Source organism: Opisthorchis viverrini, assembly GCF_000715545.1.
Source record: "Opisthorchis viverrini unplaced genomic scaffold opera_v5_276, whole genome shotgun sequence".
Lineage (NCBI taxonomy): Eukaryota > Metazoa > Platyhelminthes > Trematoda > Opisthorchiida > Opisthorchiidae > Opisthorchis > Opisthorchis viverrini.
In genome coordinates this window covers 559,367-582,360 of record NW_008751931.1, presented here as the reverse complement: position 1 = coordinate 582,360, position 22,994 = coordinate 559,367, and the positions used below count along the sequence as shown (strand labels likewise).

Genomic DNA, 22,994 nt, shown 5'->3' with positions numbered 1-22,994 from the left:
GACCTTGAAGACAGCTAAGGATTGAGAGTAGCACTTCAAATCAAATATGCTAGTACAAATTTCTCTCTGTGCATGTGTCCATGTAATGTGCACGAGTGAAATTCGTTTTACTGAAGCATTTCTCCGTGACTAGTATCCACAAATACCACCGTAAAACTTACCGTAAAACCATGGTAAGTCATGAAAATGTCTACTTTTTTTCAACATTTTGACCATAAGGGTTCAAGGTGTCATCGTTCTCGTCGTTTTTAGTCATTAACCAGTTATCATTTGTGAAAACGTTCTTCCACACTGAACTTCTCATAAGGTCGATAAACACTCCAGATTTCGGCCATTTTGGACTCATCAGGTCGGCTTAGCCCCAAAGTTTTATCGATCTCATATCGTGCTACTTCACCAAAATGAGCAGAGCATTGATTTTCGTTCACTGATTAATGAGTTGAGTAGAGGTGACAGCATTAGAAGGGACGGCTCGAAACAACGAATGTTAGACTCAATCACGATGGCTTATAGGATCAAGCGTAGTTTGTTGATGCCAAGTCAATGAACATGCATTGGAGACGATATCCTAGATACAGAGACAGCATCGGATACAGACCGGAGGTGTCTTTGGAATTTACTCTTGCAATGAGCGAAAACCGTGAGTAGTATCAGGCACATCTGAAAAGGAACCTGTAAAGTCAGATGCATTGGCTTTCCAAGTGATGCACTACTCAATGAATTTGGATGCTGACTTCATGTAGGATATGGAATGAGCACTTCGAGCTGCCTGAACGAATGGCTTTGAAAGCTTGCCGATCTTAATCATCATACAAGAAAACCAATGCAAGTATTCCACTTAAAACAACTCGCGGTGCGGTGCGACATCGACCTTTAACGGTTTTGGCAAATTATCTACAAGTTACAGTGAGTTCGTAATGTGCTACTCATAAGGTTGTGGAAAATCCGTCGACAGCCCAAGACCGGTTTCGCCCTTTTTGGGGGGTCATCATGATAGGCGCAGTCCCCGGGCTCCCGGCAACCTTATGTTCTGCTTGAAACCAAATTGAACGAAATTAGCGAATATACATTCATTTGCAAACTAATTTGGTTTTTTTGGGGGACTCACCTCGAACCCAGCTGAATCTCTCGTTTGTGATGTTCTCAGGCAACTGAATTCGCTGCACCAGACCGCCTCGTGTATATCACAAATATTTACATCGTGATATCTCGAATATCGTAGCGACTGAAACATGAGGTGGCCTGGTACTGCATATTCAATTGCCTGGAAACATCACAAACGAGAGATTCGGCTGGGTTCCAGGTGAGTCTATCAAAAAAACCAAATTAGTTTGCAAATGAGTGTATATTCGCTAATTACAGTGAGCTCGTTAAGGACAAGACACCATCATCTCAAGGGGTTGGATTAGTCCATGAATCGCACACACCACAGGAAATTCCGAAAGGAAGACAAACGGAGCGGAAGGTTTCACCAATCCCCCTTTCAAAGAGACCAACCAAAACGATGGAAAATATAGATCGTGCATGCTATTCATTTCGGTAGGCTAACTTTCCAAGAAGTGCCAAACGGAAATGTTTGATGCATTACCATCACCTCTGTAAACTAATGGGACGCTCCTGATTGAAAGTGAGCATATAATTCGTATGACTGATGGGATTCTAAAACACTACCTACCTTCGAACTCAACATGGATACGTCTTTTTGTCCCCCCCCCCCACTCGTAGGTTGCTTCCGAAATTGTGGATACTAGCTGTATGATTTTCAGGAGTCTTAATATTACATCTTTCTGGACAATGTTAACTCACAAACTAAAACGTCTCATTTCATAAAGGAAACTACTCACAAGGTTGCTGAACACTCTTTGACAGCCCACGACCGCTTTCGCGCTTCTTGGGCCTCATCAGGTAGGCGCAGTCCCCGAGTTTCTGTCAACCTTATGTTCTACTTAGACCCAAATTGGACTTTTTTCGAGAAATACACTCATTTGCCAATCAGTTTGGTTTTCACGAGAGACTCAACTGAATCTCTCGTTTACGATATTCTACAACTGAACGTGCTGCATGCAGGCCGCCTCATGTTTCATGAAAATATACTGCGATATCTCGAATATCATGTCAGCTAATCCCAATTTCGCTGCCCCATGTTCGATTTTCGTGGACACATTGGAAATATTTTAGTGATATTCCCGTATGTCAACACTTAAGAAGTTGAGTTCCGCTGATCAACTTGAACGATACTGTGGGGACAAGACCGTTTTCATTGAATTTAGCTGGTACACAGCAAAACAGCAAAATAGACGAAATACCGAACGTTTCATCCCCAAAGTAGGAGCATCCCGTGTATTGACGACCCTGTATCACTTCAGGATGCATTACGCTTCATCCATCTGTGTTTCCACGTCAACAGAGAAGTGGTCGTCATTGCTTCACGGTTTAACTGGTGTACTAGTAAATCTAAATTAGACAGATAACGCTCTTGTTTACCGAGATTCAACTAGACTTCATCAGTGAGGCGTTTCCAAATATTTGCATTACGGGTTGCATTTAATTACCAAGCTGTTAACATGAATGTGAATTCGAAGGACAGATTGACAATGACGGGTAATTTTTACAGACGCAAAGTAGCTGACGATTGGACAACACAACATGTATCATGATATCTCGAATATCGTAGCGACTGAAACATGAGGCGGCCTGGTACAGCACATTCAGTTGCCTGAGAACATCACAAACGAGATGTTTAGCTGGGTTCCAGGTAAGTCTCTCGAAAAAACCAAACTAGCTTGCAAATGAGTGTATATTCGCTAATTTCGTGCATTTTGGTTTCAAGTAGAACATAAGGTTGACGGGAGCCCGGGGACTGCGCCTATCTGATGACCCCCGAAAAGGGCGGAACCGGTCGTGGGCTGTCGAAGGGTTTTCAGCAACCTTATGAGTAGTACATCACAAATATTAACACAATACCCCGTTTTTAGAACCACCTAGCGGTATGCTAAAGGATAACTCCCAGAACGGCACTATGATGGATGGAAGAGCCCCATGACGCTGAAACTAACCAGAGTAAAAGTTCACGACCACACTTCAGTGGCAAGTTTATGATTCCGGCCTTCGTTCGTTACATGTTTAGGCCAATGGGTGGCTTGAAACAAGACTTCACATGCTTGTCTCACAAACCCTCGGAGCTGCGTCACCGCCAGGGGCCTGGATGCTGCGTGATATCAAACTCCGAGTAAATTGTTGCCCTCCAACTGTGCGCATACGTCCAGTGCTTCAACCAAGTTAACTTGCAGTTCTATTCGAACAATCACCACTCAGTATGGACCAATAAAAACCCGACCCCAAGATTTTATTCAACAATTTTCACAGCCTACTGGGTACAAAGTGCATGCTAATGAAGCCATAAAACGATGGAGTGTGAGTGCACTTGGTGAGACCCGATTTGGTAAGACAGCTGCAAAGTTTATCAATTTATCGAGCGTACCTGGACAAATACATTTGAAACCACTAGGAACATCATAGAAAGCAATAACCAATTGGTGGTACATCGAATGAGGTGGTAGGAAAGTTGAAATAATTTGGAATGAGAGGGTGTAAACATGAAGCCGTTGAGAGTAAACGGTGTATAATTGATGAGGAAAACGAGTTTGTCGTTGTACAACCCAATAAAACTTGATGTTTTCAGTTAATAATATTGAAGTCCTTTTTACTTGTGAAAAGTGCGGGTGTTTTTCAGCAGCATCGAGGACTAACACAGAACTGCACGTACTGCAAAAACTGTTTTCTTTTTGCTTTTTAAGATTGGCTGGTGTATCAGCAGATTCTATTTTCTCTCATTACGTCGCATAAAAAAACTAGCCAACTCATCACCTACAATAGCACGTTCATTCCTGACGGTCATATGAATCTGAGTTGGTACATCGGTAGTGGCGATCTCACGCGGCGCATATTCTAGATTACGGTCACAGCAAGACAGACTACATTCTTAGACGACTGACAATTGCCCATCCGGTCACGTAAGCCACACATTCTTTTCACATCCGTGGAGTAGCCCGGAGACCTATTACGATTGTTTTGTCCGACATGACGACCAGTTCCCGCAGTTCTATGCGTGCATCTGACTTGCACCTTGTTAACGATAGTTGGTGTGAATGTTTATAGACTGTCACAGTTCATACATGCGGGAGTAAGGTAAACGACGGCAAAAACGCAACTTTGTTCGGTAAGACTTCTACACGTTGCAATAGTATTACGATAAAAGTCATAATCATCTCCAAGACAGTTATGAGTAAAGGCAGGGTCACTTGGGGAGAAAGACTTCGAAGACGGAGCTCTCTGGGACAAACACACCGAAGTAAGCGTCAACAAACCATAGAAAATACCGAAGCTAAGGAGGCCGAATACCTAAAAAAAAGCACATGATCTCCAATTCAGTTACCTATAACTTTCACATACAGGCCATCCAGTAGCGGCATAGGCAGAGTGACGCCTTTGCACATTTAGGTCAGTCAAATACGACGCATACAGAGCGCTAACCGCCGCACAATTACGTTGATTTTGATTATGGAAGCTAAGTGGCGGACTGATCACTCGCAACCGGAAAATGTTGCTGTGTGGATAAATGAGATACGCAACACATTTCTAGGTAGTTCCCAGAAAATATCAGTTTTTCATCCGCTTGACACAAATCAGTCGAGAACGACGTTGCTGTACATTATTTTCTTCAGTACAGTTTAAATACATGTGACGGTACTTAGATGGATTGCGTGTAATTCAGACTGATGAGCATCTGATTCCTGAACTGTGCGGCACGTGCCACAGCCGTCGAAAAACGGCAGAGGCTGGATTTTGCTTAGATAGATTGAAAACAACGAAATCCCGTGCCATGGCACAGCGTTTCAGTGAACGCTGTCATTTGGAAGAAAGACCACGTGACATTCAAATATTGACAGCAAGTAAGCTAAAACGAACTCGGTTATGACCTGTATACCGGTAGCAGAAGCACTGAGTTGGTTCAGGTTCGATTACGGAATTTCGCTAAAATTTAGCTCTATGAGGGACGTTTACGTGGATGAATCAAGGTCACAACTCACGATTTATGAACGGGCCATTTGGTTACATACGGATCATATGATCATACGATGATCACTGCAAAGTACCTCACAAATGTCCACCCTCCTGGAGACCCTTGATATTTTTCTTACCGTCGTCTCTCTTGGGAGGCCCACCTATTGCGATAAACATGCACATATGAGCACTTAAATTCAATGCTTACTAGGTCAGAAAAGAATAAGATCTGTAGGCAGCACTTACTCAGGATATGAGGTAACTAGCAATTTCAAATCTACTGTTCGAGTCACAATCTGGTCAAGTCAAATAGTAGAGGGACTCTACTGGTCTACCGTCTGTAACATGATTGAATACGCGAAACGGACCACCTTATGAATCAACTAACCATTGACTAGTCGCATCAGGACAGACGGAACAGGAGGCTAACTGACAGGCATTTAGGAGAGGCCACTACAGACCACGTGACTGATACAACTGCCAGGACAAACCCCACCGGAACCCATACTCAGAACAAAAACAGCCAACGACCTTGAGTGAATATTCGTGCTTGACACATGCACAGTAAACGAAATAGAAATTGCGTCATGGAAAATCGAACATAAACGACAACGGGCAGGGATGAAGCAAATGACGGCTAGTACGATGAGCCTCATGCGGTTGTCTGCCTACATGTGGGAGCCGGGTATAAAATAGGACTGGCAGGAAATCTAGAAGGGGAACCAGACTAGGTGGATTCAAATAGCTTCGCACTTCTGTGTTGTGTCTTCCTGTAAGTCGCTCTGTTGTGGGTAGATGATCAACATCCGAAAGGTGGTGAAACAATAACTAGAGATCTAGTGCACGGTTTCTTGGCTAGTGTTAGCAGACAGTCATTTCAAGTTGCACTCGGTTGGGACCACTGATAGAGCACATAAACTGCCACAACAGTTGAAGATACAGCCAGAGTGTTGTGAAGCAGCTTCCGTCTACCGTCATCACGGTGAATGAGAACCACAGGACGGAGAGGAGGACCGTAAGGATGACTAGGATTCTCAGTGATCACGGGCCGTATTCGACCGTTATTGCCCGTCATTTGACTCAAACCAGAAGACCCGTTAGGACTGTTTCCAACGCTTCCAAGGCATGTCGGTGATCCGTTGGACGAGCGGTATGGGTTTTTGTGACTACCATTCATGATTGACCTGAGACCACGGGGAAGCGAGGACAGCGAGGATGCCACCTGATATTTGCAACATGGATCCCACTGCCAAAAAAGCGCGTAAAAACTGGCAGCCACGGAACTCAGGCCACTGAAAAAAGTTGTGCTCATTCGTAGCAGTCGCGGAGTTAAAATGAGGAGGGCAGTTCCCGCATGAGTGTCGTTTAGCCACTGGGAATGAAGACTGGACGACGAAGAAAGGATGTGAAAGTGATGCGAATTCCAGAAAGCCGCGAAGCCTGCTGTGGCCAACGCAGAGAAACCTGCATGAGAGGAAGAACAATGAGAGCTAACGATAGCGTTCGAAAAGCCTTGTGTACTTAATTTCTAATGTACCCAGCCGACAGGAAGTAATAACAGCGTGCTTTTGACTATTGTTACATACCCTATCAGCCCAAAAGTTATCGAATGAAACCATCTGGATGCCAAGGGGAGCATGAATAAAAATGGGTATTTGTCATCAAAACGGAGTGTTTTGATTGGAATGGGGCAGCCGTTGTCCATGCGCCAAGACGTGGGCTGAGGACGAAGGGTGCAGATCGGGTTTGAATCTAGAACTAACCGTTAGGTGATCGGCTCAACTATAGCAACACGTACATATGTAGTGATTGATCTTATTTGTCTGTAAATGATACTTGCTGCTTGAAATCAAGTCTCAGCTGGCGAGCACCACGCGCTGTTTGTTGCCAGTACATTGGTATGATGACCGTTTCCCAGGTGATCCCTTGCCTCTCGTGTTTTGCACGGAATCATCCGGAGACATGAACAGACCAGGTCGGTGAGAACAAATAAACACATGGACTAGCGCCTAAAGTCAAGCTATCAACAGTGGGTGATCGATGATGTGTAATCCATTTTGTTGTTTATACTCACATCATCCTCGTGTGAAAGGTCCTTCTCCTATCCTGACACAAGTGCTGGTTAATTTACGCAGACAGGGGGATTACTTCACAGGGTCTTCGTTTTCATTATAGGTCAGTAGTAGCTAATATCTTTGGTCGTGCATAAATTTGAAGCTAGAGCATGTTACATGCGATAGGGCGTTAACGCTGCTTCTCCAGCGCATGCTGGGTGCAACTGAATTATCGCGCCAAGACAGGCGTGTTCACGTTTCCTTTCTCTCTCTCTATGGTGTTCGACAAACAGAATAAGTGCACAAAAGGAGGACTATCAACCAAGAGTGACGTAATTACCAATCTCACAGATAGTGTATTTTTGCCGGAAATCACACTAGGTTCCCAATTTAGTTATGCAACTGTCTTGACACGTATTTGGTGAGTCTCTCACCACATTCCAAACCACACCTCTTTCGATTTTCTGAGGCACGTGTCAAGCAGCTGAAATGAAGCATGCATAGTGATACATAATACTACGACTTGGACCGCAGATAATGGATTGCCTCAGTTTTACAGCAATAACTCAAGACAATAAATACATACTGATCACAGTAGGAATAGTCTGCAACATCGGAACGCCCTGGAAGAATGCTAGTTGTGTGGATGAATCAAAGTGTTGATCGACCAAAAGAATTCTACGAAAAACACTGCGCTTCAAGACCCTTGGTCCAATCGAAACAAGCACAGTAATTGATGAGACTTTAGCTTCCTAGGTACTGGCATGTGGTACATCTTTTACTGACTTATCTAAAAATAGAGAGTCAAGCATACTCAGTCTGAAGAGAAAAGGCAACAATAATTTGATGTGTTGAATGGAGCTTAAATACTAACGCAGTATTTCACCCAGAGAGTTCACTACATTGCTCTTGTTAGCGGCGACCTAGTAAACAGAACTTTGCAAAGCGAATATCCTAAAGCAAAGTAACCTCCCAATTTTGGCCTTATGTTCCTTTCGGTGGTATTATTGTAGAAAACGAGACAAATTCGTTGTGTCAGTCAAAAACGGTCAAGAAAGGAGAAGACTTTAGAGTATTTCAATGTCTACGATGGTTTTGTCATTTTCTCTTCAATTTTTTCATGTAACAAAAAACAGAATGTTACCAGTGATTTGTAATTTTTCACAATCAACAAGTCATTCACTCAGAAAATTCGTTTTTCGGTATGGCAGCATCACTAAAGGTCAAAAATAAACTCATAAAACACTGTAACTTGATTAGTCGCTTATATCCAAAAAAAAACTACTCTCGTCCTCTTTAGATCCGTCTCATAAATAGGCGGTTGTTAAATGCATATACTGAGGATTAGTCGTCTTAGACCTCGGAAAGTGTTCACGTTCTGCATAGGACGGCATCTTCAAGTGGTGCGCACTTCTGATAACATTTAGGAAAGATGAAACAGGCAGTGGCACTTCCCAGGTCTTAACATAGGTTAACTTGAGCGAACAAGGCAAGCTTTTAGTACGAAATCTTTGAATTCGAAAAAGTCTCAATATTATAAATATCGCTCATTTATTGCACACTATGTTGGCATGGTAATGACCCGCAAGTAAACCTGCGTCATGCGCACAACACCATTCTGTTAAGCTACAGTCCGGATTGAAGGCAATGGGATGTGAAAATAGGACGACGCAACGCCCGATAGCTCCTTAGTAATGGAGAGGTGTTCTCCAGTAATATGCAACCTACAGTTTGTACCCATGGATTTTAATTTGAAATATCTAAATTTCTAAGAAATTCCCTGGTACACCTGAGCACCATAAACATCATAGTAAATTGACTTGATGGGGTCTCACGCTGAAATGTCTTTAGATTTTTAAATGTAAACACCAAGTAAAATGGAGCAGAAGTCTCTGCAATCTAGGAAGACTTCAGAACCATCTACTGGAAAATGCATCACACTTTAAATCGCCTTCTGAAGAGTTGTCAAGGCCTTATGATGCGGTATAAGTCAACGTAGTTCCTATCCTCCCTCAGTATCATCATCTCAGTCTTTACTCAAATCCACCTATCGATCGTCAATAGGTTTATCCCAAAGGTAATCTCTCTAGGGTTTACTTATGTCTAGGAAGTATTTACGGAATGTAGGAGGGTGGTTAGAGGTTCAAAATACAGAAAAGCATTCTTGATGAGTTTGAAGTCCGGGCATCGCAGATTTTTGCCGTATGCTGAGATGGGTGGAGAAACGTATTCTTTCTGGGAAGTGAAGTGCTACCATACGGATAAATTTGGCTACAACAAACTGTGATAAACTAGTGTTTTATAATTAAGTCTCCAATTGATTTAGGAGAAAAGGTTGCCAGTTTGCATTGATATAAACGACTGACGATCATGCAATCGATCCACCTCTTCCCAGTGGTGACCCGAGCAAGCCACATTAAGTGTTCGGAGCGTACACTAGAAACAAAGAGGAATGATCGGTCACAAAAAGGTATAGTCTTCCGATGGTAAGCCGATGCATCACCTCCATACTGTATACTAATGATATTACCACAAGTGATGACGAAACGTTTGTCCAGCTCAGGTAACAATCTCATAACCTGCGGCATAATACCACCTACCCTCATTTACTTCGCTATCAGAACTTTCTTACTAAGCAACCGACAAACGGGGGAACAGCACGTAAGGCCTGCTTTCCCCTGATTCTACAACACGCAGGGCTCAGTTGATTCCGAGGCAATCCAATATTTGGGATTTCAATTCCGGGGCCATCAAGTAGGCAGTTTATTACGGAACTACACACCTTTCCCAAGCCCGGTCGACAATGCTGTTCATTACTTTCCAACTATGTGGTTGACATATCGAATGCAGATAGTAACCGAGTTGTTCGCAAGCAATCGCATTCAGATGGAGGACTATCATCGAAGCTCATCGTAAACTACCCTACCCATGGCCATATGCTGTTCGTCCTCTAGTTGAGACAGAACGAGAACACCAGTAAACTGTGGTGCACACAGCTCTTCAATCATCACCGATCCGTTCAAGACGTAGGTATTTGCTCCGATCTGCTGCCCCATGTATTTATCGTTTAAATACCAAGGCTGAATGCCACAACGTTGACGTTCGACACCAAACGAGGGTCGTCCAGAGCAATTACTCATTGTCTTCGTTGTGACTCTGCCATATTAAGCAACAGATCAACAAAACGACGTGGCACTACAAGGGAACCCAAACTCGCCTGCTTCTCCCGTCTTTTAGGTTTGCGCAAATGAACCTAAACTCCACGGTCCGAAAGCTAGCATTCACACAGCCATACGGATCACCAGAGCACAGAAAATTACGTCGGAAGAAAGGCAAAAACGACCGACTACTGCGTAATATGTGATCGGGAATCTGGTTGAGGAAGGATCTTAATAGCATCAACCGGTGCAGTTTGCACTGTATGAGTCTCTGTGGTCCAACCTCAATTTGCCCTCGGACACAATCTGAATTCAAGCGTTTCGTTAAAAAAATAGTGGTATACCACTTTAAAGCAGATTTCGTAGGACCGGAAAGTATCCACACCTGCACTGATCAGGAGCTTTCACGGAGTTCATAAATACAAATTTCTCTGCCACCACACAAGTCTATGAGAAATGGCGGAAACCTTACTTCTTCAACTCCATTTGAAGTTTTCCGTTTTTGACCGTCGTATAGACCGTTCAGAACACTTGCACGCAAATGAAATTGATCCACCTGATTCACAAAGCGTACAGTGCAGTTCGACAAATACACCCACTCATTTGCATACGAGTTTGGTTTGGTCCTGACTGGCGCGTCAATCGACTGTCACAACCAGGACAGTTACTGGGTCGTCGTTCGATCAGTCGGACACACCAATCACATCGCTGAAGTGTGAACACGTTCGCCTGTTCAGACATGATAATTCAGATGCGTCCAATGTGCGTTGGTGGAGCAGTGGCTACACGCTCGCCTCGCATGTCAGGTGTCCGGGGTTCAAATCCCGGCACGGCCATTGGATATGCACTGCTGATGAGCTCTAATAGGAGCGAAACTCGAGTCCGGTGCTTCTCTTTGGTGTGGGCTACCCGGAATAATTACGCCAGGACAGGAACACGGCGGTTCAAGTGAGAGTAGTGTGACTATGAACAAGAATTTGGTTTTCACGGGAAATCTCAGCTGAACATCTCGTTTATACTGTTCTTCAGCCGACTGTGCTGCACAAGACCTGCCGAATGTTTCAGCTGGCACGATATTCGAGATATCGCAGTATACTTTCATGAAGGAAAATACATGAAATGTTGCTGAAAAACTCAACAGTATCATTTAGTGGTATAGTACAGTGAGGTTCCATGAGGAAACGCTCTCGTCAAGATAACCTGTATTGAACCTAACTTGACCTCATGATACTTTCTCCATTCATTTGCTTGCTCCGTTTTGCTCATTCGTACCCGCCATTCATCTTGCCGCAAAGGCCCTCGCGTCCGATACCTGTCTATAAACATGTGTGTCTGTGTACGAATGTGCGCAGCTGACCTGATCAGCTATGCGTGCTCGTGTAACATGAGCCTGCCTTAACTTGTTTTCTCATGAGTTCCGTACGATCGCACTGCCAATCAGAATCACGAGAGTGACGACCGCAATCGACACTGATGAACCAACGTTCCGCTCGCCAGTTGGTGTGCGGACGTTGGCACTGCACTGGTGCACTTGTTGACGGCACGGTCGTGGGTAATTCAGGTTTGTTGTGTACATTTGCCTACCCTTGTGTAAACAGTACTGTAGAATTTCGAATCCGATTCTTCCTTTTGATATTCGGCACTGTCGAACGTACGCGTCACCTCAACAACCTGGCATTTTAAGGGTATGAGCTCCAGCAAAAAATCATCTCATCACATGTAGAGATGGACCGATGGGCCCCGAGTGCTCGCGCTACGTCAGCTTCCATAATGTCCTTCATGATCAATGTCACGAAATCCACCAAATCTTCCTTCCAGATTGACACTAACAAGTAGAGATAAACATACTCATGAACCATCTGTAAACTGAAAATCGGAAATCGTTTGCACTAGTTTGCCCCGGTTGTCTGCCTTGCGCCCATTGGTTTCACAGACTAAACAAGTATTTTTACAGCATCCGAGCGTAGTAAGTTGTACAGTACAATCGAGGCGTTTGAAAGGTACAATGAACTTGCAGAAAACGCGTGGAAGCAGGTTGATGGGCCACATGGTCCTTCGGTGGGAGAGTGCACGTTGTCTATCTTTGCAGAAGTCAAGTAAACATAAGATGGCAACCAACAATTTTGAGCAAACGCTCGGCTACCGTCCTGAGGGGCACAGCACTGGTAGATCTAGGGGTGATTACGCCCAGCGTATGACTGGGAGACCAACTATCGATGTGAATGATTTTGAGTGACGTGAACGGAAAGTAGGTCAGCAAAGTTGGCAATAACCATCAGGCTTCCTGCCTTGCCATGAACCGAAAAGCAGGGTACGCAGGTTATTGGTCCGAGCGACTAAACAGCTCGTGTCTGGAGGGAGAGACCTATTTATTGACGACTAGAGATTCTCAGCGGCAACCAGGTTTTACATCGGCTAATAAGGTAATGCGTTCTATACAGCACTGCAGTGTCTGTGAAGTAAACTAGAGACGACCAACAAGTAATCAAACTAGGGGGTATCGTCCAGGAGCCAGCCAACTACAACATTTTCCACGAATATCACTGTTGCAGCCAAAAACGAGTAGCATGAATTTCATTTTGGCTTACGTACAACAAAAGAACCGCTGAGGCATGGGAAAAGCTACTGCTGTGAAGAGCGCAAACCAACACAACAAAAAACAACAGCTGTTGATCGTACTGACACATTGGCTGAGACGCACTGGAACGACAGAGATCAAATTAATGATGAAGTCATCGTTGAATCTAGGGTAACGATATACTGACTGCTTCAGTCAAATTTTCTGCCAGCGGAAATATAAGACCCTTTAGAAAGGAAACATAGTTTGCTTGAAAGCATGTACATCATTAGTGACCGTTAAGTGACAATTCATGTCGTTTGACGTGCGAAGGACAGTCACGGGGTTGGCATGAAATCAGGTGCTAGTTCGTGATGCCTTCTCAAGATCAATATAAAAATACTCGTCTATGGTACTGTTCAACCGGATATGCCAAACAAAGGGCACCTGATGTTTTAGTTCACTATCTAAGCTTTTAAATGAGGGTTTACCTTCACAAACGTCTAAATAAGGTAATCAATATGAAAATATAATAAAAAAATAAATCAGTCAATATTCGACGGAAATTCGGAGACTAGATCTACCGGATAGTCTCAAGGGAAAGTGCAATTGACTTTTGAAGTCTTCAAAAACCTTGTAATTAGTGATGAGTCGAGAAAAAATGCTTCAACATCCTGAAGATTGTTCGAATTGGAACACAAAGTGCAGTATAGTCAGTTGAAGTTGAGAATCAGGTGGTATTCATTTGTGTCTCCCGTTAACCCCATGTTAATTTTTAACTGAATGAATAAGCTGCTTACGTAAGATTTGGTGCTCGAATTAGAAATCAGCAGCAACCTTTCAAGTAATGCTAAGTCAAGGATGAAAGGCACTTGTAACATTTACATAGAGAAAAAGGGTTTCAAACATAACTTCACGAGGATGGAAACTTAGACCAAAGGCTGATATATGGTGGGAGACCGAACCATAATACTTACAAGGAACATTATTCTAGTATTTCCTCTGTGATGCTTATCCGGTGGAATAACACCACAGATGGACTTAATCGGTACTTTTTCCGATCTCTTGTTTACATAGTATGATACGCAGACGAGTTATGAGTGCGAAACATGAAAACTGGACTTTCTTACCAAAACAGCCCGGGAACTACGTCTAGCTGGTGAACCAGAACAGAAAACAAAAACGACAGTTGTTGCCCGTGGATTTGAAAGAGCTTCCCATACCGCTTGATTACTTCACATTTAGACAGGATACATAGTCGTGTCCTGTCTAAGCGCGAGCTGATCGCACTGCTGATCAGGCGCTCAAGGCAGAACGGGTAAGTTTCCAAACTATTAGCCGGAAGGTCGCGGGTTCGAGACTCCCTGGATTTTCGTGAGATGCGCACTGCTGATGATTCCCAATGAAGAGGAAACAGCTGTAAAGCGCTTATCGGCTTTTCAGCGTGGATTGCTTTCACTTATAGGACAGAATCTACATTAAAAGTTTGAGGTCTCCTCACACCAACAACTACCGTTTCTTTTCTAAGACAAGCACTTGTCAGGAAACGGAACAATGCTCTGGAGAAAATCATTCGATAAAAAACATAAACCTACCCCTATTCAAACGCTAATTTTTGGAATGATGGAGTTTTGCAGACCAAAGAACATTCAAAACCCACATTCAATCGACAATCATTCGCAAACAGAAAAGAGCAGAACACATCGCACTACGCCATCCAAGTGTTCATTATCCGACATTATCGACATCGAAACCTGAGTGTTGAACAGCGACGCTTTGCCATGAAAAAAGGTGAGAAGAGGCCTAGCGCTAATCTATCCAAGGTGCACCCAGCTCCAGACACTCATTCAATCTGACAGCAATAGCGCCATTCACATAGATTAGTGGTCGTATATTGTAGCGGACTTGGAAACAGGTATCAATATTTTTCCCAACTGTTTCCACATCACTCTGGCTAGTAGGATGAGTGAGCATCTTCCTGCTTGCGGCACGGGAAGCAGCATTCAGCATGCATGCTGCACGATCAATCCACTGGAGTTTCCAACGCTGCATACATTCTTCAGCCGAAGTGCCTATCGTTTTTTTTAATTCCCTCGTTGTGACCATGTTACTTGATCTACAGTTCTGAGGCATCTCAGGCCTGCAAGTCTCAGTCCAACAGCCACGTTTCACGGTTCGTTCTGCGTCCCGATATAAACGTCCCATAAAATTCGCGGACATCCCACTTCATCCTCATGGGTGCCCTATATGCGAGTCTTCGATTTTCGCGTTTTGATCGCATGCGCCACACTACTGTTGAAGGTGATACGAATTCCATGATTTGAAACGCTCTCTTTGATTACAGGTAGCGTGACTGTATGTCCAGTAGCATGGCCTTGTGCGTATTAACTGCTTGCCAAAGGACAAAAAGACTGCGGTCAGGTAATTGATCAGGTGGCTGTTGATCTGTTCGCCGAGCTTGGCAATTGATTAGCAAACGTTTCGTCACCATTCGAGGAGACATCTTCAGTGCGCTGAAGATGTCTCCTCGAATGGTGACGAAACGTTTGCTAATCAATTGCCAAGCTCGGCGAACAGATCAACAGCCACCTGATCAATTACCTGACCGCAGTCTTTTTGTCCTTTGGCAAGCAGTTAATACGCACAAGGCCATGCTACTGGACATACAGTCACGCTACCTGTAATCAAAGAGAGCGTTTCAAATCATGGAATTCGTATCACCTTCAACAGTAGTGTGGCGCTGCGGTCAACCTATCACATCATCAACTCAAAACACGCCTTCTTTTCTTCTTCGGAAACGAGAAGGATATGATGTATCTAATCACATTCGATAAGGTTTTCATTGGAACCTACTTCAACATCACGGGTCACCTAATTATCTCGTCAGGCAGAAAAGTGAACAGACGTGGAGAGGATGCACATTTCCATCGGACATCATTTTTCATTGAAAGCCTTTGGATAGCTCTTTATGCACACTAATAAGCCCTTAGGTACGACGAAGCAAATATCTGGGGTAGTCCTTTTGAAGAAAGCACACTGAGGAAAACAATGACGTAATTAAAGACAAATGCATACTGTAGATCCAGGAATAACAAGATTTTGGGGCGCGTATCTCATGCAGTATGAAGACTCGGTCAACCCAACTCCTACAACGCCGCAAACCCGTTTGCTGCTTCCGAGTCAATGTTTCACGGAGCACCATAAGAAGACGGAGGACAAGTGGGGCTGAGAATGTCATTAAAACAAGAGTCAATCTGACGCCCTGCGGTTACCATATTCAATACGGACCGATTTTGAGGATGGTCGCTGTTATTTATTCACTGCAATTATCTGGGATGGTCTGTTTACTCCAAGAAGAAGCAAACAAGTCAGATAAACTTTCACTGGGGACATTGTCCCCATCTTCAAACAAGCTAAGTGAAAGGTCGTCAGATCCACAGCTATCTATAGAACAAAGTTATTCACTTGTGGACTCATTGTCCAGTCTCCATAATTTCGAAGTTCACAACTTCGTGTAGGTTGTTTATTCAACTTCAACTGATCAGACTACTCGCGAAATGGTGTGTTTTCTTTTGCCAGCTGTGTTTTTCAACTGGTAGAGTTTTCCATTTGCATCCCACATTTTGACATTGATACTACAAACCCTGGGCATCTTCCACATCACCAACCTCGCTCACTATACTGTTATTCTGTTTCCAAAAGATCCACAGAACACGAGCATATCACGTGTTTTTAACCCACAAATTTTACTAATTTCGCCTGCAAGGTTTGGGTTTGATCCCGCACAGTCTTGTAGCAGCATTCTCAACTTTGCGGGTGTGAAGCGCAAGTCAAGCCGTGAGGCAAAATTATTTTGGTTATTTAAAGTGGCTTGCAATATCGTCCGAATACTCAATGCCTGCGAGTGAATGTCGACGGAGAATTTCGATCCGCGAGGTTTCAGAGGGAGGCAAAGAAATTTCAGACAGCATATCAATAAATCCGAAGAGGAAAGAAGAGAGGGATGGCAGCCTTGTCTTACACAACTAGGCGAAAGCTTGTCTTACCAGTGAGTCAATTATGATGAAACCAGCTACCAGGCATCCACATGGAAGGCACGAAATTAGCTATTTTGCGTCATCTTCACTGAGTGAATAAAATGCAACATTATATGTCCCGTAGTACGGGGAAACCTACAAGCGACTAGGAATTTGTCTGTGGGATAATTATACGGCAAGATTGGTACGATACTTATGTGAAAGCCTCCCGCTTAGTGAAAGCTACCAGAATTCGGTCCTCAATTACAGGTGTAGATAAAACGACTGAACCTAATGACTACAACGAAGGTTGTATTCATAGCACAAAAACCTGTGAACTGTACATAGCACTGCATCATATAACAGCACACAGTGGATAATGACATTAAATAACTGGTGGTTTAACTTTGTAGAAAATGCAGTCATGTATTGATTATTTTCCACCTGATGCGATAACACAAGTGTCACCAATGATTTCGCGAGTACCAGACACGTTTGCATGCGGTGTATCAGTTGGTTTGACATCGTCAAGTGCTTCACATGCTAAACTGATTTGAGCACTAGCGGAATAGGGTGACAATTATTCAGCAAAGCTTGCTCAGATGCGTACCTAGGCATCAACAGGTATCCTCCAGAGTAAATGAAAAACACCACGGAAACCCACTACATTCGTTACTATTAGGACGTGAAATGAGGAGGTCAGACACACTTATCCCGACTACGGAAAGACGAATGAGACCGCAGTTTAAACGAGCAGATAACTTACCACAAATTACGGCAGTTTTGTGCAGCCAGTTCCCTGTACGGATCCATCGCCAAGTGACCTCTCCCAAAGATTCCGGTTCAATGATGACTAAACTGACTTTACGACTGAGAACGAAATCCAGTTCACGTTCAAAGTCTTCGGGTGCATGATGATTATTGTATACAGCGCGAATTACAGCATACGTTTTTTTATCCGTATTCATTAATAGGGAACCTATAAAGAACGCAAAAAAGGAAAATGGCAGTGACTGTTGACGAAGAACTGTTGTTTGCTTTGGCTTCATGTTCTGGACCTCAACCAACTGTTTTCCCAAGAAACTATGGGTTGGTAGGCTTATGCCGGTCACTGTATGATACTTCACACGCGGTTCCTGGTCGCGTGCGTGACGTAGCGAAAAACAGTGTGTGGTCGCTTATGACAGTCTGATACACCAGGATCACGGTCAACTAGTCAAGTACCTGGAACTATCAAGTACCGGGTCCAACAACAAGTGGAACGTTTGACCTGAATGGTGTGCTTTTCGTTGTCAAAAAGGTGAACAGACTGGATTAAATTTAGTTAATCCTTCAACGATGGGCTATGTGAAGGTTCGCAATGGAAAGAGAGGATACTGACGGTCTTTGAAAAACTTTTAATTTGCGACACGCAACAAATGCTGTTGAGGCCAGGGTTTCCCTGAGGCCAAGTCCACGAGACGGAATACCGCACGGAATCGCCAAGATTCGAGGCAGATACCATGTGTGATGACAAGTCCGACCAGAATCGGTTACGACTCATCCTAGTGGCCTTTAGCAGAACATGCAGACGTCATTCCCTACGGGGAGGCAGGTCTCTGTTGTCAACATGCTTGACCAGATAGCAAGACACTGCAACATCGCCACACATTGCTGGTGCACAACAGTTTTTGGAGATCTTCAGCGTTATCCACCGATTGTTCACCGAGACAAACGGGTCATTTATTTGTTTAGGGCTGTAAGGGGTTATGACATCTGAAAGTATGTCAAGTTTTCGGGTGTATTGCGTTGCATTCCATTTACGGGACACTTACTTCGTTTAGCGGCGAGATGGGTTGCGAGGTCAGCCCATATTAGTGCGAAGCTCATGGACCTACAACATTTCCAAAGCGTTGGCGCAACTGTAACCAGCTAAATATGTGTCGTGTGTTGTTGTCCGTTCACTTACTCCATCGCTACATTGATCACCTGTAGCAAATATCCATAGGACTTGCTCCTTATGGTTGTGGGGGGCGAAATAGCTTAGTGGACAGAGCTCGAATGTACTGACCGGAAGGTCCGTGGTTCTAAACCCACCTCTGCCTCCCGACTTCCCCTATCTAGGCTTGGGCAACCTGAAAGTATCCCAGCCCTCGTGCCTCCTTCGGGTGCCATGACAGCTGGGCACCGAAACGGTATTACAGCTGAACGATTATCTTTATTTTTTTATGGTTGTGGGGGCATAAACGATTAGCACGGTCGCGGTCACAGGAACCTCTTGAATAGTCACTGCAGACCCTTGGGATACTAAATTTTAGGCAATAAGGGTGTTCTCAGCACGCTTCCTTGGGGTAATCACATAGCCAATGTGATATGTAAGCACCCAAAACTTCCAGCGTCTCTAGACAAGCACAACGGGAATACATGGACCCCATCCCAGGAGACGTGTACAACTGAAGTCTTTCATGCTTTTTTGTTAGCGGTTACGAAGTCATATTCATTCTGTTCGTTGGTTGCACCGAAGTAAACCAGGCAACGTAGACAGCGCCCTTCTGAGTGAACAATGATTCGGCACACGTAAAAGTGGGGAAACAAACAATCTACTGATCTCGATGCATTCCTCTGCAAGAATATGTTGAGAAATTTAAAGTTCGGTTGCTGGGATTTTCAAATTAGACTGAAACAAACCTGACTACGCCTGCAGAGGTCAGTCGGCCATCCTACAAAGCAAAACGGCCCCATATGTGCTACTCTTGGGCCTGGACGTTATGCAGTTCTGCTTCCGCAGGTGGTGTAAATTGGCGAAGCGATTCGAGTTCCCGAGTTTCCGGTGGAAGTTTCGTCTAAACCACTACCACATGAACCAGAACTTTCAAGATGGGCACCTAGCTACGTAGTCTCCCGGGCCTCTCGTTGAATTCTAGGCGACATTTGCTGTATGTCTTCTCCACTATCGATGCGAGGTGCATGCTAGCGAGTCGACTAACCTAGAAATGTTTGAATTTCATCCTACTGTCGAAAACTAACGTCGTCCACGAATCGTCAAGGCTCTCATTGGTGACGATACGAACCCCCGGGCTTTCAAAATTGTGTTTGCAGCGATTTTGTGTTAGTAATAAACTCAATAAAATTTAGGAAGTATCCTAACACTCCAACCCATAAGTATGTGAATGCAAATGGCATAACGCGTTGACAGATTTCTGTGAAAAACCCCGTTGAAGAGGCGCGTTTAGATGAACGCACCAGTCGGTAGAGCCGAATGCATCCTTAAAGCCAAGGAACATTAGCATTATGGGGAACCTGTATGTATGACACTGTAGGGCCTAGCACAGAGTGAAGGTATGATTAACCAAACTTCTACCTGGCCTTATGAATCCACCAAACCCCTTCGTCAGTGAGTGTACTACGTTTTATCTGGCGCAGGTGAACCCGACGACTTGTCTCTGCAACCGGCAGGAATTCGCCTCCGGCAGGGCCCGTCACACGGGAGATCCAATACATAGCTGAGCCAATTGGTTCGACTAAATAATATTAACCCCAATGTTCGCCATTGTAGAGATCACAAATATTGCGAATTGACATCCTACGATGTTAGGAGGACCTACCGGGATCGTCTTCTAGAGTACCTTCCAAATGTTCCACCATCAGAGTTGAACCCATCCTGGGTCGAGATTATCACCTCTCTGCATAGTTCTGGGGATTTCGCCAATAACACGGCACCACCAGGCGCACTCAAGCACTGAATAGCACACCAAACGGTGGCGCTACTTAGGTCTCGGAGAAACATACCAGCCGGTCCCGAACATAACTAGATGCGACGAATTACTTGGCGTCAAGTGAAAGTCAGCGTGCGAGCTGATCGTGAAGTCTGATGGAAACAGAAAGCAAAGAAAATGGAGGAGGCACAGAAAGCCGAGAATGCCCGAAGATTATTTGTTGATCCAGTCAACCAGTCCCCGGAAACCGATTGTGAAAGAAACTATCGAGGATCGGAGAGGAGTGACCGACCAGTGGGCCGAATACGTCGAACAACAATTGTTATGGCCACCAGCTGGTACTCATCTGGAGCCCACAGGTGACGTAGAACCCTGGACGGTGAATGTGGATCCGCCTACCGCATTAGAGGTTTACGGCTGCATATTTTATCTCAAGTTCCAACGAGCTTCTGCTCCAGATGACCTGCCACGCGCATTTTTCAAACATGGGGGTGAGATCCTCAGACAGCGGTTGTCTGATCCGTTTGCTTGCATTTGGGAAAAGCAGTATATCCCAGAGAGTCGGTGACAGTGCTCATTCTCAAACAAGGGGCTCGCAGTGAGTGTGGTAACCACGGAGGAATCAGCTTGACTAAGGTCGTAACGAGACTGTTGGCGTCATTGGTGTTTCGTCGCCTTACAAAAAAAGCTCAGCTTCACACCCTTTTGGTGCCTTACTGCCATGTTACCCAAAGGAAGCACGAGGGCTTGGGAACTGCCCGGTTGCCCAAGTCTAGATAAGGGAAGGTCGGGTTCGAAACATGAACTTTCCGCTCAGCAAAACCATGCTTTAACCACTTGGGATCGCCAAACACTGACTCGAGAGCGGTAATCAGGATTCCGGCATGGTAGGGATTGCGTTACCGAAATCTCCATAGTCGGTCAGGTGCTAGAACAACACCATAAGTAAGAGCGACCACAATTCTAGACCTCCTAAATTTCCAAGGCGCATTCGACTCCGTTGACCGGTCTGTTCTCCTTGACACGCTTGCCCATCACGGAATGCCCCAGAGGTTCGTCAAAATAATAAGGCCTTTGTATTCTCAGATTTCCGGAGTTGTGAGAATATACGGAGAGCTCTCCAAATGCTTCCGTACACAGTGCGGTGTCAGTCATGGATGCCTACTCTTCCCATTCTTAGTTGATTTCGTGAACAATTAGGTGATGAGACGAACGCTGAAAGGTCTCCAAAACCCCAGTGTTCAAATAGCCTGCGACGAAAACCTTGTTGACCTGGAATATGCAGACATAGTTCTCGTCTTCGAAGGGAAGGCGCAGTTGCTTTGGGACGAACTGACCAAAGTTATCCCTTCCTTTGGTATACACTTGGCACCCATGCTTCCTTCTGGTGACATGGTGCCAAGGCACCGAAATGGTACCACAACTGAACCTTCTTTTGTCTTTTAAGATCATGCTCCTGGACATGCAGACACTGAGCACACCATCTACAATCCAGGGGAGGCACTCGAAGTTGTGGGACGTTTTACTCGTTTTGGAAGTTGTACTAGTTCTCATTGTAGTGTGACAAATGATGTCCATGCACAAATCTCCAAGGCCCGGCTAATTTGAGATACCCATGGCGTCAAAGTGTGTGTGCCCCTGAATCTCACTAGACGTGTCCATCAGGCTACAGCGCGGGCTGTTTTGCTGTATGGCTGTGGGACTTGAACTGTTCGAGCGGCGGAACTGAGACGTTTTCAGGTGTTCAACAATCGTTGTCTCTTAAGGGTTGGTGTCGGCGGTTCCATAATGGGGTAGTTAAAAAGCGAGCTTTCGGTTGTGCAACGGGGATTTCCATTGAAGAATGTGTCCAGCACCAGAAGCTGAGTACACCGAACCATCGTTTGCCGAAGAGAGTGCTGTCTCCCATGTTTAACTCAGAGTGGCGGAAGCAGAGAGATGGCCAACGCCTGACCTGGCAGAGGGTTATGAGAGTGATTACGAAACGTTTGGGTGCTGTCGGTCGACACACCTTCCAGGATGGGGACCGCCTGATCCCCACTGTACCTGGTTGAAGACACTCCAGGATATGACTGCTAATCGATGCCAATGGTGTTCATGTTGTCAATTTCTGTCCAGATTGCTTAATTGAATGTCCGGAGGCGTAGGCACCTCGGAATGATTGTGGTGATACATCACTTTGTCCCTTTCCCATCCACCACAATAGGGCTTACAAATAAATTATGGATGTACAGCAGAGAAGCACCAGTGTTCAACACAGATGTCATGCAGTCGATGATGATGATGATGAATTTTTATCAGTGTTATTGGGCCAGTGTAGTAACGGTATTTTCCTCAGCTTAGTTCTCGGTCTGAGCCTCCCAAACTAGCGTTCACGTCAAAACAACCACCAAAGGTGCACAAGGGCTTTTAACACCCAACGCGAAGTCAAGAACAATTGTACAGCGCTT

The 22,994-nt window shown here is 44.6% G+C and overlaps 1 protein-coding gene across 1 annotated transcript; it reads right to left on the bottom strand.

The window, feature by feature from the left end:
- Positions 1–5,590: 5,590 nt before the first annotated feature.
- On the bottom strand, positions 5,591–17,898 carry T265_09405 (hypothetical protein; the record flags this gene model as incomplete). The annotated part of the gene is made up of 2 exons (XM_009175452.1): positions 5,591–6,528; positions 17,616–17,898. 2 exons carry the CDS (start codon positions 17,896–17,898, stop codon positions 5,942–5,944), a joined length of 870 nt encoding a protein of 289 aa, XP_009173716.1.
- Positions 17,899–22,994: the final 5,096 nt, after the last annotated feature.